General features: G+C 38.7%; 2 protein-coding genes across 7 annotated transcripts in view; one reads left to right on the top strand and one right to left on the bottom strand.

Annotated features, from left to right (window-relative positions):
- PACRGL (parkin coregulated like) overlaps positions 1 to 12,286 on the bottom strand; it is a 34,288-nt gene that overhangs the window by 4,889 nt on the left and 17,113 nt on the right. The window contains exon 9 of one of the 3 annotated variants that reach the window (XR_005562706.1): positions 4,090 to 4,637. The exons of the other annotated variants lie outside the window; for them this stretch is intronic. The gene's annotated coding sequence lies outside the window, so the exon portion shown is untranslated. Of the gene's footprint in view, positions 1 to 4,089; positions 4,638 to 12,286 lie in introns of those variants that run through there. 3 annotated transcript variants of the gene reach the window in all.
- Positions 1 to 12,286, top strand: part of KCNIP4 (potassium voltage-gated channel interacting protein 4) — a 209,911-nt gene that overhangs the window by 195,043 nt on the left and 2,582 nt on the right. For all 4 annotated transcript variants that reach the window (XM_039379047.1, XM_027713749.2, XM_027713748.2 and 1 more), the window contains exons 5-7: positions 8,063 to 8,170; positions 9,277 to 9,381; positions 9,702 to 9,764. In XM_039379047.1, coding sequence (XP_039234981.1) covers positions 8,063 to 8,170; positions 9,277 to 9,381; positions 9,702 to 9,764 — 276 coding nt within the window. The remainder of the gene's footprint in view (positions 1 to 8,062; positions 8,171 to 9,276; positions 9,382 to 9,701; positions 9,765 to 12,286) is intronic.

The raw sequence follows: 12,286 nt of genomic DNA, 5'->3' as shown, positions 1-12,286 counted from the left end.
TCAGACAAAATAGGATGGCTCATAAACTCTATTAGTTTCCAGAAAGGACTAGAAAAAGGCTTTAAAGAAAATGTTTTTAAAAGCATGAGAGTTTCAAATTCATCCTTCCTCCATTTAGCTGCCCAGTCCCAGTTCTGCCTTTCCCTGGTAAGACTGATGTCATCAACACAATAACATGGTAAAAAGGGACCTCACTGCAATAGTGTAGATGAGAACAGTCTATATAAAATACTGCAAAGGATATATTATTTTAAGCTGTAAAATTTAAAAAAAAAAAAAAGCTAATTTGCAAAAGGATATATTTACTTTGGTTTGTTTTGCTTTGATTTGTTGTGGTTATAATGAATGGATGATTTCCTTACTTGTGATTGGACTGTGATAAATACACCCACTTTAAATTTATTGAAATGGCCCCTACATGTTTTTATGATTTTCTTTAGTGAATGATTTTGTGAGGTCGGAAAGATTTTTTTTTAAGCATTTTCATTGCTTTATTATTGATGCAATAGAAGAAGACTCGTCAAGCAGGTGCACTGTGATCAGAAATCTATACCTCAACTGAGACTATAACCAGATAATTTTGTGGGGGATTATTTGCATTTATTTAAAAAAACCCCAACAAATACGAACCCCATCTACCTTTTTCTGGGCAGCTGAAATCAGTGGGCTCTATGTGAAACTAGAAGCAAGAATGGAGGTTTTATTCATATCTTCTGTACATAGGCTAATTCTACAGGAAATCCTTCTGGTCAAATCACAGAATCATACAATGGTTTTAGTTCAAAGGGACCTTAAAGATCCTCTAGTTTCAACACACCTGCCATGGGCAGGGACACCTCCCACTGGACCAGGTTGCTCAATGCCCCATCCAGACTGGCCTTGAACACTTCCAGGGATAGAGCATCCACAGCTTCTCTGGGCAACCTGTTTCAGTGCCTCACCATCCCCACAGTGAAGAACTTCTTTTCTATATCTAACCTAAATTTCTCCTCTTTCAGTTTCAGGAACAGCTGAGGCAATGAGAAAAGGCATTTTTAGAATCAGTAGCTAAAAAGTGTTTCTCCTGTTATAATGGGAACAAAAGAAGCTTTTGTACCTTTCCTGGTCAATTTGTTGCCATTTGTATCTCAGACAGAAAGCCCTAGGAAATGCACTAGATTTAAAACCCCTTTTAAAGGTTTTGATTACCTCACAGGGCAGGTCTGTGCACAAAAAAAAAAAAAAAAAAAAAAAGGCTTTGGAATAAAATAAATCAGAGAAATATAAGCAGCACTGTTTTTTTTTTTATTACTAAAACATATTTCCAACTTATCAGGTCAGACGTGAGTGATCCAGACTTTCATATTATTTTCACTAATTGCGAATCCAACATAATTCTGCTGCTGTCCAAAGACTCTTCCTTCTGTGTCCTTGTAGCAACATTATACTAACAAACTGTATGATAGCCATTCCAAAAGCATCCTCCTGAAGTTAATGTATGGGGTTTTTTTCAAATCTCATTAAAGGTAGCTTCAAAATGTGAATGTAGATATCATGAAATGTGAAAAATACAATAATCTCATTTTTTTTTCCTGCTCCTTTTTATCCTAGGTGCAACTGTGCCATATTCTTTCTATTCCATCTGTATTCTAGTTTTCTAATTTCCATTAGAAAAACAACAAAAGTAAACAGTTCAAAAGGTAGAGAGGGAGTGATTTAAAAGTTTGGAGAACAAATAATCCTTCTTTCCAGTTTACTTTCTATAGCAAAGTGTAGGAGTAAATACAACTCAATATAATGACCTATGATGAAAAACACTGGCTATCTTCTGTGTAAAAAGGATATGAAAATCTGAAATTTCATAGCAAAATTATTTTGTAGGTAAGAATGACATTTGTTTTGTGTTGCACTCTCCATTTTCTGATGAAGCAGTGGTAGCTGGAGTTGCGGGTAAAAGGAGAATTTGTTCTAGCTTTTTGCTCTTTTTTCCTCAAATTTTCAACCATCAACAGTGAAGTGTTAAAATTTAGCACAACTTAAATGCACACCTCAATTAGATGAGATAGCTTGGTGAGATTGTTATGGCCTTAGAGTTTTGTCAGCCCTGAATCTGTATGCTCTCTGATAAGAGTCAGGATCTCTAAGTGAAGTATTTTATGTAGCATAAAAAAGCAAACTCATTAAATAGGTACTTGAACTTATTTCTCCTTATCCCATGACTGCATCAGTTTTGAGACGAGCTTATTTCATTAGTTATGCCAACTAGTTTTGCTTTAACATGAGAGACAGAGTTTCTGAAGGCCTAGTGACCCAGAAGGGCTCTTTGGACATATTATGAAATGAAGTTCTTTTTTCCATCAGACAGAGACAGATGTGAAAGCAAAGTTTCCATTTGCTGCATATATATTGTCACAGAATGAAAATGAAGATCTGGGCCTTAAGGCTATTTACACTGTCAGGAAAAGGGAAGCTAATTAACTTTAAACATATTGTCAAAGGTAAAGCACATTGCACCCACATACAACCATCCAAACAGTATCCTTTGTTTGTGCAGATTAATGCTATTCTAAATATGACTTTGCTGAAAGTCACTCAATAATTCCACTACTTCTCAATGCCTTAAAGCACAAAACTGTGCCCAAACACAATGGAGATGTTTAAAGATTTTTGTCATATTTAATCAAAACCAAACTTGTGTTTGTTTTTTTCAAACAATTATTAATATTGCTTAGCAAAGTTGTTGCTGATTTTCTGATTGCATTATTTCTCAATTGTTACCTGAGAATTTTTCATCAGGGCCATGGGTTGACCCTGGCCATATTCTAGGCACCCACTAAAATCACTAAGAGCTGGGAGAAGTCACACAGGCAAAACAAAACTCAATGTGAGGATGGTACTAAAATTTATTACTAACAGGAAAAGAGCTAAAGAGTGAGAAATAAAAGTCTTAAACACACTTTCCAACCACCCCTCCTTTCTTCCATGTTCTCCCTCCTCCCCCTGCATCAGTGCAGAAAAAGAAGTCCACCCATAGGGCAACAGGTCTTCCAAGTCTGCTGTCCTGTGGGTCACCCTTCAGTGGACTGCAGGGGGACAGCCTGCTTCACCATAGTCTTCACCACGGGCTACAGGGGAGCCAAAGCTCTGAGTCCTTCCCCTGTTCCATGGGGTCCCTCCCATGGGAAACAGTCCTTGATGGACCTCTCCAACGTGGGTCCACACCCCCCCGGGCCGCAGGTCTTCCATATCTGCCGTTCCGAAGGTCATTCCTCCATGGGGTGCAGGGGGTCTCTGCACCCCGATGGTATTTCATAGGATGCAGTCTTTAACAGATGAGTTGCACCGATGTGGGTCCCCCACAAGGCCATGAATTGAGTCCTACCTGGGAATAACCAGCTCTGGTGTGGGCTCCTCTCTCCATGGCCCGAGCCAGCTCAGCTCCAGTGCCATGCCTGCCTTGGGCCAGGGCTGCGGGGCTCAGCCCCGAGCCCAGAGGCTTCTGTCGGCAACTCCCCCAGCTCCAATCTCTTCTGCGCAACAAACATTTTCTTAAATATGTTATCACAGAGGTGCAACAATTGGCTCTCCCTTGCCCAACAGCAGGAAGTCCCTCCTGTAGTCAGCTATCATTGGCTCCACAGGGGGAAAACTTCTAGCAGCTTCTAACAGAAATCACCCCATGTAGCCCTCTGCTACCAAAAAAAAAAAAAACCAGCCACAGAAACCCACAACAATCAGTTAATAAACTAGCAAGCATGCTAACTCAGTTCCATAGAGGAGTACAGTTCTTAAGATCAAACACAACTTTGATATTTCATTAATAATAAAAGTGATTTCCAAGACAGTAATATAAGGGCAGTAGTTTAACGAATCATAGAATCATAGAGTGTCTTGGATTTGAAGGGACCCTAAAGATCATCTAGTTCCAACCAGCCTGCCACAGGCAGGGGTACTTTCCACTAGACCAGGTTGCTCAGTGCCTTGTTCAACCTGGCCTTGAACACTTCCAGGGATGGGGCATCCACAGCTTCTCTGGGCAACCTGTTCCAGTGCCTCACCATCCTTACAGTGAAGAGTTTCTTCCTAATATCTAATCTAAACCTACTCTCTGTCAGTTTAAAGCCATTTCCCCTTGTCCTATCAATACATGTCCTTGTGTAAAGTCCTTCTCCAGCTCTCTTGTACCCCTCTTTAGGTACTTGGAGGCTGCTATAAGGTGTCCCTGGAGTTTTCTCCAGGCTGAACGAGTCCTACTCCCTCAGCCTGTCTTCATAGCAGAGGTACTCCAGTCCTTTGATCAGCTTTGTGGCTCTTCTCTTGTCTTGTTTCAGCAGGTCCATGTCCTTGGGCTCCAGAGCTGGATGCAGTACTCCAGGTGGGGTCTTGTGAGAGCAGACGGGCAGAATCGCCTCCCTCGATCTGCTGGTCATGCTGCTTTTGATGCAGCCGAGGACACAGTTGTCTCTCTGGGCTGTCAGTGCACATTGCCAGGTCATGTTGAGCTTCTTGTCAACCAACACTCCCAAGTCCTTCTCCTCTGGGCTGCTCTTGATCCGTTTTCTGGCCAGCCTGTATTTGGGCTTCAGATTGCCCTGACCCAGGTGCAGGACCTTGAACTTGGCCTTGTTGAAATTCATGAGGCTAACAAGCAGGATTCTCTGGGTTCAACACAAAAAACTTTGTTCATGTTATGTAGGAAATGAGCTAATTTTTCTCAGGGCAGTGGTGATCTCATAAGCATTTTACCACCAGCTGATTTAAAGTCACTACAAAGAAATAATACATTTCCTCTTAACAGCAGCTCCTCCTCTGTGACCTTTGTTTTACACACATCAGGGCTCCACCACTTCTGTGACATCACTTAATTCCTTTTCAAAATCCTAAAATCTAAATTAAAAAATTGATTTAGGTTCCTGCCTACCTACTTCTCCTGGCCTTGAACAAGACATAAGGGAATACAAGATCAAGTGGAATAATTTTAAGCTTTCCTATGGATTTGAGATAGCACACTAAGAAACTTGTCAATTAATTTATTAATGATCTTATTATCCCTAAAGATTTACTGAGGGATAAAGCAATCAGTCCTCAACAACATTGCTATGAGATAATTAATCACTGCTAAAAATTATGAAATTGTGGGGTTACACAAATACAAGTTCATCCCAGATCACAACTAGAGGTTCTATACAGCTGCAGCACAGAACAGAAACACAAGCAGGCTGTGATACTGAGCACACAGAGGCTCCATTACGGGAGCAATGATGTTCCATTTTGCAACCCTTCAGTGAGACATCCCACTTTCTTGCAGAATCAAAATTAGGCACAGAAGGAAGTCTTAACAGGTATTAGCATGTTCTGCAGGAAACTAGCAAGTTACAAATAGGAAGCTGTGGAAAGGAGTAAAGGCAAGTACCAAGGCAAGACTTCTGTGCTTCTAACTTCGCTGTCACAGACTGAAGAGAGACCCAACCTAGAGTCATGTCTCAGCCCAGACTTTTGTAGTTTTAGGCTTGTCACCCTAGATCAGATGCAATTCTCCTCATTAGGTGCTCAGCTGAGCAGGACTCGGTGGACAGTGACAGCATCCTCAGAGGATGTAAGTGAATTTTACTAAAAAAATAAACAGGCTCTAAAAGGAGAATTCCTCTCTCTCCAGAAATTAGATGTCTAAACTAGGAAGAAAAACACATCTGGGTACTCTACTATTGTAATGGGGACTTGCATTCATGCTCTGTGCTAAATGGTGTGCCTGATTCATGCATCAAGGAGTTGCTGGTAACAAACATATAGATGGATAGATGCTCTCTGAGTTCAGCTGCTACCTTCAGCACTGTTGTTTTCCTATGGCAGTCTGCAATGGATTATTACATGAACAGCCAACATAGCTATACTGTTCCTGGCACATTGCCTTCCACTATGAAGAGCATTTTCCCCTTCAAGGGCCTATATCTATTGAATCAGACATTCTATTTCTGTATGATTTTATTGCTGTGTTCTTCAATTGCATGAAAGTAAGTATGTAGAAAAGATGTCCCATCCTAGCTGGTCCTTATCCAGCTCATCACAACTTCCTATTATGATAAATCCTTTCTGTTTTTCCTGAGATGGACTCTTGCACAACACTCAGACAAAGGCAATGCACCTGAACTATGTACTTGAACTGTCCCAAAACATCTTGATGTAAATATGGAAGGAGATGACTCGCTCTTGCAATGTTTAAAGCACATACCTGGAGGGTTTTTGAGTTGTCTCAGTCCCATGAAAAAGCATAAAGTCAAATTTTATTTATGTGTCATTTTTAAAACCGACGATAGAAGGGTAGCCTTGGAAATGGGGATATAAATGATGCCAGGAAGCCAGCTAACATGGGTGGTGCACCACAGAAAAGAAGAAAGAGAATTTACAAGAAAAGAAAAATGGATATAGTTTAGATAAAACAAATTCAAAAATGTTGCAGTGCCAAAATAAAAATGAATTCAGAATTCTTAAATATAATAATTTAAGAAAATAACGTTACTGGAAACCTTCAGGAAGGACTTCAGGAAAAACTCCATCAAGAATGTAAAACAGTACAGAAAAGATTTGAAGACATGGTATGGAATTAAAAAGGTTAATTGGTAATGCTGTAATGTGATCAAATCTGTTCGGAATTTCTTGAACATTTTAATGCTCAATAGTACATTGTTAAAGAGCTGTTTGGAGATTTAACCCTGTGACCCTCAATTAGTCATTGAGATGTAGACAAGACAGGTTGAGCAAAACTCTATCAAGATTCATGTATCCGTTTACCCCAAAGGGCACATACACCAGTAAGACAGAAATTTTTGACAGACTAAGAAAACCCAGAGCATGCCACTTGAATTGTTAAAAAGATTGAAACTGTCAGAAGAGCTGTCTGTGCCTACTAGACTATCTGAGGCCATGGTACCTGTGTGTACTTCACTGTACCACGTATACTTATTTGACTGTGTGGTACATCAGACCTTTGTAATTTATGTCTAATCTCAGTGTAGTCTTTTCCATTGTTCCTGTGATAGAGGAAATGCATAATCTTTGCTGGTGCCCATAAGAAATATTTCAGCTTTTTTTGCATGAATGTCTCTAAGACCTCCTGTATGTCATTGCCAGTGACACAGAAACGCACATTTAAATACAAGCTCTTGCCATATTCTGCTCAACCTATTATGGCTGCAATTTCACAGATTTATGGGTTCACAAGCTTATTAAATAGAAAAAGGTAGAGGAGATGGGTTAGAAAAAAAAAGCTATTGTTTAAAAAATGTTAACATGCTAAGAAATTCAGAAGACAGGTGACAGCACTTGATATTTTCTTCAATCTGGAAGATGCTCACTAAATGTAAATGAGGTTTGTGCTGCCAAGAGTATTTATTATGAAACAAAAATCTATAACCAAATACAACATATAAATAATCCCAAAAGTCTTCTGATTCATTTCTGTGGAATAGCTTACAGCAGTAGAGCATTGGTGGGTCACAAAAACAAGATGGTACATGAACACATAATATATTTATTATTCCCTATCATACTTCCAATAAAAGTGTTAAGTATTGAGGTCTGCTATATCATACACAAAGTTTGAAATATTGACTGCAACAGATTGATCTAAGAGATCTGGGAACCACATATTACACTTTAACAAGGTACAGATTTAAGAAGAATTTTATGTTCCTTAGTAGATAGTTCTCCCCGAATTGGCCTCCTGTGCTTAGATTAATCTAACTCCCATTTAAGCTTTTCTTGGACCATTAAACCATAGGGATTGCTTTTTCCTGGTATTAACTTCAACAGGAACTACTTATGTGAGGCATTTCAGAGGATACAACCACTAAGAGAAAATGATGGTTTACTTTACAGAAAATTACTCAATTTACTTATTAATTATGAGTGTAGCAAACAGTGCCTAGATTGTTAATTATTTAAGAAACTAGCAATCCCATGAAGCAAAAAAAGAAAAGAAACAACACATCTTTCCAGACTTCTGACAAATGCATTATTCTGGATTTCTGAGTGTTTGTGAAAAACTGCTCAATTCCAAACTGACCAGGACCTTTTGTCTATTTAGGATTTTGTTATGGGTCTCTCAATTTTACTGCGAGGGACAGTACAGGAGAAACTGAACTGGGCTTTCAATTTGTATGATATAAATAAGGACGGATATATAACTAAAGAGGTAAGGTCTTCTTACTTTAGTCACTGAAAGTAAATGTATAGCTAAGTTCTGCTTTCAAAGAAGAATGGTTTCATTGTTAAATTAGACATGTTAACAAATTACCATATATTATGAAGTTAGACATGCTAAAAATTACAGTAGTTTTCTCATTTTAAAGGCATATATGAAAACTGAAAAGGGAATATCTTTACAAAATTTGTAAAAGGTCAGAATTCTTCAGGTACAGAAATGGTTAGCTTCAATTTATGCCTGTCTATTTGCACATACAGACACTAGAATAGACTGATAGGATATTTGGACAAAAAGGAATTAAGTACATGCACAATAGTTGTTACTCATTTTATAAATCTGCTTCTAAAAATTTTTACTTGAAACAGAATTTATATAGAAAGATTTCTACATCTTTTATTCTGCAAGGACTTAAACACATACTTAAATGATAGTGGGACCAAATGAGTGCTTTCATTAAAATCAATAGGCATTTTTAGGTGGGTTTTATGTAAATATATATAAATATATATAAATATATATAAATATATATAAATTACACTTTTAGTTTTACTTTTAGAAAACTTCATGATCACTATAAAAGGGTGAGCTATAGAATAGTTTCCTAGCAAACTGCAAATTACTTGTTTTTATAATTAAAGTTTTCACAAGCCACTCTACTAAGAAAATTCAAAGCTTTTGATATAAAAGGAGGACTGCATAAGTGCAGGTGTGTGCATGGGTGTTTCTGTTTTCTCTAGGCAAAATTCAGTTGTAAGAAGCTGATGTGCTTTGGCTGCTCAGTTGCTGTTACAGAACTTCTTTTCCTGTTTATTTTTACTCATAAGACATTGGGAGATTCTTCCCACAACCAGTGAACTTGTGCATATTCTAAATAATTTAAAATCATAATCATACACTGATGAAAGCTGAACTCAGATGCTAGATTTTCTAGGAACAACACAGTTCCTTCTTGAAGCTGTACAGTCAAAAAATATCAGGCACAATCTCAATATTTTATTCTAAAATGTAAATCCTTAAAGTTATTTACGTGTTCTGAGTTGAAGCAGTGTCTACAATGCACATTACATAAACATCTTTTTTTTTTTCCTCTTCAGGAAATGCTTGATATCATGAAAGCAATATATGATATGATGGGGAAATGCACCTATCCAGTTCTCAAGGAAGATGCACCTAGACAACATGTGGAAACATTTTTCCAGGTAGGTCAGGTAACATAGAAGCCAAAAAGACTGCTCTGTGAGCAGGTAGAGAAAGATTTTCCATGTTATAACAGTTTTGCATATCCTTCCAATTCTGTAATCCTTTTTTTCTCTGTGGTTCTATCCCAAGTTTCTCAGATCTCCTTGTTACACCTTGCTTTTTCAACAATAAGCTTCTTAAGCTTATTCCAGTATATCACTTACTACATCTTTTGTCATGGTTGTTCCTAGGCTGACATATAACTGAAACAAATAATAAAAAGGACTTGTTTTACAAAGGATTTCAGGAGGAAAAATGTACATTTTATTTTTTTTAACAGAAAATGGACAAAAACAAAGATGGCGTAGTTACCATAGATGAATTCATCGAGAGCTGCCAGAAAGTAAGTATTCAGTGATAAGTACTGAATGTGTATCTGTTGGCTAATGCCATCATAGTGCTACACAGAATTCTGGAGTGACAGTGAGGATAATCCTAATACCAGAGACAGCATTTTCCCAAGGTGGAGTATGTATGTATACCATTACACAAAACCACTAAAAGTCTCAATAAATTTCTGCCCTGAATCTGCAGAAGAGCTGGTATATACAAGCTGTTCTTGCTCATTAGACAACCGTGTCAATATCCCTTATCTTTTCAACGTTTTTTTGTACTTGATAGCAAAAATTTTCTTCACATTCAGCTAAATATTTATTTCTATCTTGTGCCCATGCTGGGGCACACAGTCCTGTTACAACTGGCATATAGTCACAGCAATAATAATATTGCCTGAAAATTTATCATCTATAGATGAGTTTCTCAGTGAGTCATGATGTGCTTATAAGCAGTAAGGCCTTGAAAGGAGAGTGCAAAGGCCTTGCTAAGTGTTGGATGGCAAGAGTTAACACCAGGCAAGTTTTCTCAAGGTAAGAGATTGAGAATTGATTGTGATTATCAGCTGCAAGTGTTTACATTACAGCTGGGTAGCTGAAAGCAGCTCCTGGCCTCTAGAGATAGAGCTGAGAATAACTTCTGCAGCAGGAGTTACAGCCTGCTTTCACTCCTCTGCCCTTCAGAAACCAGCTTGTTCTCAGACCAGAAGAGGATATGAGGAAAGATAAGTCGCATTTTCAGAAATTTAAGGAACTCCTGTTATAAGAAGTCATAGTAGTGGTCTACTGATACCTTGTCCAGACTGCTTAATATGAAGCTGACTGAGACCAGCAATATAGTCTGTGCACGTTGATCCTTATCTTTTACACCAAGAAGAGAGTAGTAAAGAGACAGAAGAAAACAAGACTATCAAGATAAATGCATTTAGTGAGGCATAGTTTTTTAACCATTTAGAACAGGGAAAGCTCTAGATGCTCAAAGATTCTCTAGAACCAGTCTATTTTTATATGCATCTGTAGTTATTCATTGGGGTTGCTCTTATAAACACAGCTACCTAGTAAGTGATTCTTTCTTTGATTTTAATCCACTGATTTTGGGGGATGACTGACAGCCAACAGCTCTGCTAACTGTGGCTGTTCAATGTCACCTTAGCAATTGGCATTGCGTAGTGTCTTATCTGTCAGCAGAGCTCTATTGCATTGACCATGGCTCCAGCTTGTCAGTCTTGTTCAATACAAATGAAAGGTATTTGCTCTGCTAACACTGAGTGATCATCAGAAACAGAGATGAGATTCATTTCCCAGCTGAGGTCTGTAGATTCTGGAAGTTAAATGACACATTAATCTGCACCTGGCAGCAATTATGGTGATGGGCTGAGAGATTCATTTACAAAGAAAATAAATACCTTCAGTAAGGAATTGCCTGCTGTCCTAATCCAATGAGATTCAGATTCTCATGACTGTTAGAAGATTTCTTATTTACCTCTTCTAAGTACTCAGAATACATGTGAGAGAGATGCTCTCTAAACTACTACATGATAGAGACACCGTTGTCATCATGCCACTTATCTCACCTTCACTTGCTTTTAACTTCAAAGGTGGTCAGGTGTTTTGATACAGAAAGTGTCTTGCTGCCTAAATTTTTGTCTGCCTACTAAAAACTGTTCTTCTATTAAGACTTCTGAGCTGCAAAGTGTGCAATTCATATTTATATCAAGATTTGGTTTCAGAAATTAGGTTTGGGGTTAGGATTTATAGAATCATAGAACATACTGAGTTGGAAGGGACCCATCAGGACCATCCAGCTCCTGTCCATGGCCCTGCACAGGATCACTCCCAAGAGTAACACCATGTGCCTGAGATTATTGTCCAAACGCTTCTTGAACTGAAGATAGGCTTGGTGCTGTGACCACTTCCCTGAGGAACCTGTTCCAGTGCTTAATCACCCTCTGGGTGAAAAACTTTTTCTTGATCTTAAACCCAACCCTCCCCGACTCAGCTTCATGCCATTTTCTTTTCTGTCACTGGTCACAAGAGTGAAGAGATCATTACCTGCCCCTCTGCTTTCCCTCGTGAGGATGTTGAAGACCACGGTGAGGTCTCAGTCTCCTCTTCCCAAACCAAGTGACCTCAGCCACAGTCATACAGCTTCCTCTCCAGACCCTTAACTATCCTTGTGGCCTTCCTTTGGATGCTCTCTAATAGCTTAATATCTTTCCGATATTGTGGTGCCCAAAACTGCACACAATATTCAAGGTGAGGCCACACCAATGCAGAGCAGAGCGGGACAATCCCCTCCCTTGACTGGCTGGTGATGCTTTGCCTGATGCCCCCCAGGACAGGGTTGGCCCTCCTGGCTGCCAGGGCACTGCTGACTCATATTCAACTTGCTGTTGGTATTTTCAGGATTGCATTTTTCACAAAAGAATATGGCTGCTTCCTTTAAAATGCAGCTGTAGGAAAACCTTTTTTTAATATCCCGATAGATACGAGACTGATCTAAAAAGGTAAGGCCTGAATCTTTAAACAAACC

Source organism: Pipra filicauda, unplaced genomic scaffold, assembly GCF_003945595.2.
Source record: "Pipra filicauda isolate LSUMZ 115617 unplaced genomic scaffold, ASM394559v2 scaffold153_size1761393_pilon, whole genome shotgun sequence".
In the NCBI taxonomy this organism is placed as follows: domain Eukaryota; kingdom Metazoa; phylum Chordata; class Aves; order Passeriformes; family Pipridae; genus Pipra; species Pipra filicauda.
Note: the sequence above shows the minus strand (reverse complement) of the source record. Positions and strands in the feature narration are given on the sequence as shown.